The following is a 6,927-nucleotide window of genomic DNA, read 5'->3' as shown; positions in this document are numbered from 1 at the left end:
TCTTTTTTTCTTTTGTTACATTCAAGGAATACAATCTACAAAAACGATTTGAATAAATTGTGAGAGACGATTGTAAATGTAATGTAAAAAAAAAAAAAAAATTACAAGCGTAATAATAATATTTGTAGTAAAAGTGATTGTATCACTTTTTTTTTTTTTTTTTATGGGGGTCTTTCGAGACACGACAAAAACGAAGAAGAAAAGATGATTGAGGTTGTATAGAAAACAAAGCGACAAACAAACGCAACAACAACAAAATTACAAATAAATTACATTTAAACGCAAAGTTATCGTTTTGAATTCATAAAGTATATAAAATCTTAAATTACTCAATTAACTTTACAATTGTAATACGAATAGAAAACAAATAAGTAACAACGATTCGTAAGAAACAACAACAACAACAAACAACAAACAACTGCAACGAATCATTTACACTTGTACAAAATACGAATTTCGCAACAAAATGAAAAAGGAAAATAAAATGCGGACGTGAATTAATGGATGAGTCAAAAACCATTGAAAAAAAAAAAACGTACGACAAACAAACTAACAAACAAGCAAACAAACTTGTCAATACGTCAAAATGTTAAATGACGATTCACATTCGCCAAAAAAAAAAAAAAAAATTTTAAATGTTGTTAAAAATAAATAAACTGGAATTTTTCATGACGCATTTTTTTTTTTTAATTATTCAAATAAAATATCTAGAAAATTCTACGAACGAATAAAAACCTTTAAAAAAAAAATTACAAAAATACGTGAATTAAATAATACAACGCCTAAAAAAAAAGGGAAGTGAAATACTAATAATGATAATAATAATGATAATGCACACGACATTTGGTTTTTCCAACAACAACAAAAAAAATTTTCTTATTTGTATTCACTTAAAAGATTCGTACAAACAAACAAACAGACAAAAAAACTTTTTTGGTCATCATTGCTTTCATTCAGGTAGTGCGAATATTAATAAACAATTTTTATTTTTCATCGAAATAAATAAAAAATAAAGCAAACGCAACAAACGAATTATTGTTTCGTATCGGATTGTTATTTCTTTTTACAATTTCTGGGAAATTAAAAGCTCAAAGGTCAACTCGGGTGCAAATGTAAAAATTCATACGAATTAAACAAAAAAAAATTTTTTTTTTTTCCTATTAATTATCAAAGTACCCGGTCAATCTCTTTTCGTTTCTAGAAATTTCTTCTTCTTCTTCTTCTGCTTCTTCCTTTGAAATATAAACGAATCGATAATAATAAATAAAAATCGACGCGTAAGATTTTAAAAATGAGAGAAATTTATTCGCGATCTCGCCATTTTTTTCTCTTTCACGTTTGTTTTGTTTACATAATTTCGCAGAAATGAAAATTCCTCCTATTTTTTTCTTATGCGTTTTTGTTGAGTTTATAAAGTAATAATAATAATAATAATAATAATAATAATGATGATGATGATGATGACGTATACCATTTGATCGATGATCAATAGTTTCATTTACTTTGCGTCAAATTTATTTATACTAACTCTTACAATGACGTCACGACACTATTTCAAATAACGTATGTTTTTTTCATCATCATCATCGTCATATGCTGCGCTTATAAAGTTCTCCGACAATGTTCTAGAACAAAAAAAATTTTTTTCCAGAACTTTCGAAAGCACCTTAACGACTTGGGAAATTTTTTTTTTTTTGGGGGGTAAAAATTCTTAAACGTCAATACAAAAACTAACCGAAACCTTTCTGCCTGTTCCACCGCGTCATCATCTCGAATTATTTCGAGATATTATTCAATCGTATCGAATGCGACAAAAATCGAAAAGAGATAAAGAGAGAGAGAGAGAGAGAGAACAAAAAAAACTTTTTCGCAAATGCTTCGAGCACTTCTCGATCGTATTTGGAAAAATATTTTTTTTTTATTTTTATCGTGTCAATATATTCAAGGTTTTTATCATTATTATTATTATTATTATTTATAGCATGCCCCTTTCGAACTTATTCGAAACTAAAATTTATGACCAAAAAAAAAAAAAAAAACTTAAACAATAATAATACGATAATATAATATAAAAAAAAAAAATTTATATATATATAAGTAAAATAATTTATATTTGTGCAAACGATTATGAAATCGACAAATACAACAACAACAACAAACAAACAACAACAAAAACAACAATAAAAAACAATAAACAACAAATTACATTTATTATTATTATTATTTGGCAAAAACACAATTGATTTTTTTTTTATCCTTTTCCTTTTTAATATTTATTTATGTTTACACGTAAATGGTCAATGTTATTATTATTATTATTATTATTATTATTACGTTTCTTTTCTTTCTCCCTTTTAATTTGACATAAATTAATAAATAAATAAATAAATAAAAAACCGGACAACTTTCAAGTCTGGTACCACTTTTTTTTAATATTTGTTTTAGAATGGTAATAGTAATAATAAGAAATGCAAAAAATATATATATATATCGAAACGTTTAAAATTTACGCGGCGGAGAATTTTTTTTTCAAATTAGATCCCCTCCCCTCTCCCCCTTCCTCTCTCTTTTATCCAAACGTTATCGCAAATCACGTGATCATCATCGCTCACAATTAATAAATCGATCGAATAATCATGGTTTCCGAAAAAATTATTGAAACGATTGAAATAAAGTATGCGCATGCGCGTGCGTCGACGGGTACGAATTTTTCTATTTTAAAATATACAAAGAAAGAGAGAGAGAAAAAAAAAAATTTTTTTTTTCTTTTTCCGTCTCTTTTCTTCTACTGACACTTTTGTTTGTTGCCCTTTGGGTAGTTATAAAAAAAAAAAAAAAAAAATTCTTTCTTGGAATGATTTTCCATGACGATGATGATAATGATGATGAACAAGGGTAGAGAGAGAGAGAGAGAGATTCTTTCGTTTGTATAAACACAATTTTTTTTTTTTTTTTTTTTTTTTTTTTTACTCGAACTTTTTCGTCAAGTTTGAAATATTTTTTTTTAAAAAAGGCCATTTTTACTTCCTCTAACGAAAAAAACAGAAAAAACCCCCGAGGCCTTTTTTAATAAAAACTTTTTTTTTGTATGTTTTCATCATTACGCGAATTGGAATTTTCACTCATACCCCTTTTTTCGATAAACCATTGTTAATAATAATGATGATTTTTTTAATAATTATGATATTCTCTCACCCCACTCTTTGACAAACCATTGTTAATAATAATGATGATTATTACGATAGAATAATTAATTTATTCAAAAAAAAAACGAGACGAAAGGAATTTCGTTATAACTTTTTTTTTAACTAACCGGGAAAATTTTTTTTGCTACACGTTTTCTCAACTACAAAATATGAAAAATCAATCGATAGAGTTACGTTTATCGATCGATTAAATTTACAAATCATTATTATTATTATTATTATCAGCATTTTCTAAATGGATTTCGTATAAATTTGAACGTTTCGAATTCGAATGAAAATTTAAAACTTCAGATTTTTCTTTTTGGAGACATAGTTACGAAACAGCACTGCCATTACAAAAAAAGAAAAACGTTTGTATGATATAAACTATTAAGAAGTTAACGTTTTTGTAACGAGATTTGGTTATGATTTAAAATTTCGCGAGAAAAAAAACCGTTGGAAAAAATGGTGGGATGCGTCATTTCAAAAATGGCTCCGATAAAATTTATAAATTTAAATTTATAAAAAATTCAAAACTTACCTTATAGTTGATAAAAAAATCTTTTAAAAGGCACGTATGAACCAATAAAATGAAAAGAAATAAAATTCAAATTTTAAAAATTGTTAAAATCCAATCAATAATCGATAAATGTAATCCATAAAATCAATATAAAATCTTTTTTTTAAAATAAAATTACCGTAATAAAACGCACAACAACGACAAAAAAACACACAAAATGTTTTACTATTATTATTATTAATAATTATATTCGTGTCGGTAACAAAAAAAAAAAAAAATTTACAAAAATTTTATCTGTGTCAAAAATTAAAAAAAAATTTTTTTCTTACAAAAAAAAAAAGTAACCGTTACCACTTCCCGCAAGACGAAAGACACTGAATGGTTAAAATTTTAGTGAGTTGTCTAAGAATATGCTTACGAAGAAATACGAAGTTACCCGAAATAACTTTAATACCCGTCGACGACGACGACCGGTTTTTTAGGCGCGATTACAATCTCGATCGCTAAGTATTATTAATTTTTATTTTATTTATTTATTTATTTTAAAGAAATATTATTTTACGATACATAAATTACAATTTTACGTATATTTTTTCATAAATGTAGGAAAAAACCTCTTATTTATTATTATTATTATCATTAATACGACTCTTTAATAATTATTATAAGTTTTTTTTTCACTTAATGCATACGGTGTAAGTAAAAAATTTTTTTTCACAATGTCATAGAGTAAAAAAATAGGATTGAAAAAAAAAAAACCACAGACGTCAAAATTCTATTTCGTTTATCGATAACAAAAACTTATACTACAACAATTGTAATTTTTGGTTTAAAAAAAAAACGTAACGAAATCGTATTATAGGTCGCCATTTTGTTTTTTATTAATAAAATTTATTTATGTCACCGTGTCTTTGTCATCGTACATAAATTTTAAAATATTATTTATTAATAAGTATTAAATTTTTATTATTATATTATCGAATGAGTTATTACATTACAACTTATTCCCCCTTATGCAAATAATAATAATAATATATGTATATATAATTTGATACGATTATTAATTTAAAAAAAAAAAAAAAATTGTAATTCAATATGGCGATCCAGTAAGGAAAAAAAAATATGAAAGAAAGAAAGAAAAGAAAAGAAAAGAAAAAATTTTTTTTTTTTTTTTAAACAACCAATGACCTAAAAAATAATGGATATTCATGATTTCTACTATAAATAATAATAATGATAATAATAATAATGATAATAATAATAATGATAATAATAATAATGATTTTTTTTTGTTTTAATGGATGGACTCCATTATTTTAGTAGATATTAAAAAAAAAAAATTATTACGTTCGATTTAATTGTCTATTGTTCTATAAAAAAAAAAAAAAAAAAAATATTCCAAACGCTACCACGACGACGTCATCATCATCATCATCATCATCATCATTATTATTATTATTTTGTAATAATTTTTTAAAAATATATAGTGATCAATGTCTACTATATATAGCATCTGAATATTTGGTGGCAGTAGTTGTAACTGTCTATGTTAATAATATGACTCTATAATTAACTATTAACTTTTATGGTATTAAATATATATTAATAATCAATCAATTATTTTTTGATTCCACGTTTATCTTTTCCCCCCTCTCCTCCCTTCCCCTTCCTCCTCCGACCTCTTCCTTTGACGTATCCTTTGATTTTAATAACCGCCGCCACCACCGTCATCCCTTTGGGTCAATAATCCGGGTCACAAAAAAAAAAGAAAAATTACGGAGCGATCAAAGGGTAAACGAAAAAGTAAATAATAATAATAATAATGCCCTAAATTTTTTCAAAAAGGATTTGACCCCGTAAATAATTTTTTGACGGGAATTTTTTTTTGGGGGGGGGGAGAAGAAGGGGAGAGACTTGAAGAAACGGAAATGTGTCAGTTCAAAAAAAAAAAAAAGATTGAGTCGTAAAGAACGTGATAATAATGAAATCGAGACTTGTGAGTCGCCGTTTGTTTATATGTGTATTGTGACGTCATCATCCCTTAAAATAATAATAATAATTTTTATTGGGTTGTAAAAAAATAATACATAAACGACAAATTTTGAAACCTTTTTTTTATTTACTTTCTTAAAATTCTATTGTTATTATTATTATTCGGTTACGTTATTTACACGGCAAACGAATAAATAATAATAATAATAATAATAATAATAATAATAATAATTTTTCGAATGTTTTTATTGATTTTTAAATTCGTAAGAACTTTGGAACGAATAATTCAAATGGGTCGATCAATCGATCGATAAGAACGAAAATAAAGATTATGTATATTTATCGTGGTTGTAAATTTTAATACATTTTCCGCTTGTTTGTCGTTTGCTTTTTATTTCCTCTCTCCAAAGGAAAAAACAAACAAACAAACAAAATAAGAAATAAGAAAAAGAAAATGGCGCTCCGATCAAAATGACGTCCTTTGAAAATTTTTTTTTTTTTTTAATTGAATTGATATTACGCATATTTAATGGCGGCGTTGCTAAACGAGTTTCAATAAATAAAAAATCATTATTATTTTTTAATTAAAATTTCGTAGTCGAAAGTACGTTAAACCTGTTCATCATTGAAAAACGTCACGCAAAATAATAATAATAATAAACCATTAATCGAATCTGGTTTTTTATTAATAATAATAATAATATTAAAAACAACAAAAAAAAACTTGTCGTTTGTTAATTCTTGTCGCAACGTTTAAATTAATTAATAAATAAATAAATTTACGTAATCTATGATTGGTAACAATACCCCATGAATTATCATTATCATCACCATCATAATCATCATCATCATTATCATTATCATTAATCAAAATTTAAAAAAAAAAAAAAAGAAGAAAAAAAATCATAGAAAAATCGTAAAGAAAAACTTACCGTTATTATTATTATCATTATTATTATTATTTAAAAATGTTTTTATTTTTTTCTTATGTGAAATTCTCCGAACGAAATAATATTAATAATAATAATGATAATGATAATAATGATAAAAACAAAGCGAATAGTTTTAAGTGTAAAAAATTATTTTTTCCGCCATCGAGAAATATTTTTTTTTTTTTGTAATATCAGGTAATAATTTTCGAGAAAAAAAATTTTTCGCATGGTTTTATTGTTATTATCATTATTATTATTATTATTATTATTGTTATTATTATTATTACTTTTTTTTACG

The 6,927-nt window shown here is 24.7% G+C and overlaps 1 protein-coding gene across 1 annotated transcript; it reads right to left on the bottom strand.

Annotated features, from left to right (window-relative positions):
* Nucleotides 1-1,549: 1,549 nt before the first annotated feature.
* Nucleotides 1,550-1,766, bottom strand: Phum_PHUM476090 (uncharacterized protein; the record flags this gene model as incomplete). Its single annotated transcript, XM_002430339.1, has 2 exons — nt 1,550-1,710; nt 1,736-1,766. 2 exons carry the CDS (start codon nt 1,764-1,766, stop codon nt 1,550-1,552), a joined length of 192 nt encoding a protein of 63 aa, XP_002430384.1.
* Nucleotides 1,767-6,927: the final 5,161 nt, after the last annotated feature.

The sequence above is a fragment of the Pediculus humanus genome, genomic scaffold, assembly GCF_000006295.1.
Source record: "Pediculus humanus corporis 1103172108253 genomic scaffold, whole genome shotgun sequence".
Classification (NCBI taxonomy): domain Eukaryota; kingdom Metazoa; phylum Arthropoda; class Insecta; order Psocodea; family Pediculidae; genus Pediculus; species Pediculus humanus.
The sequence above is the reverse complement of the archived record's forward strand: the minus strand, read 5'-3'. Positions and strand labels throughout refer to the sequence as shown.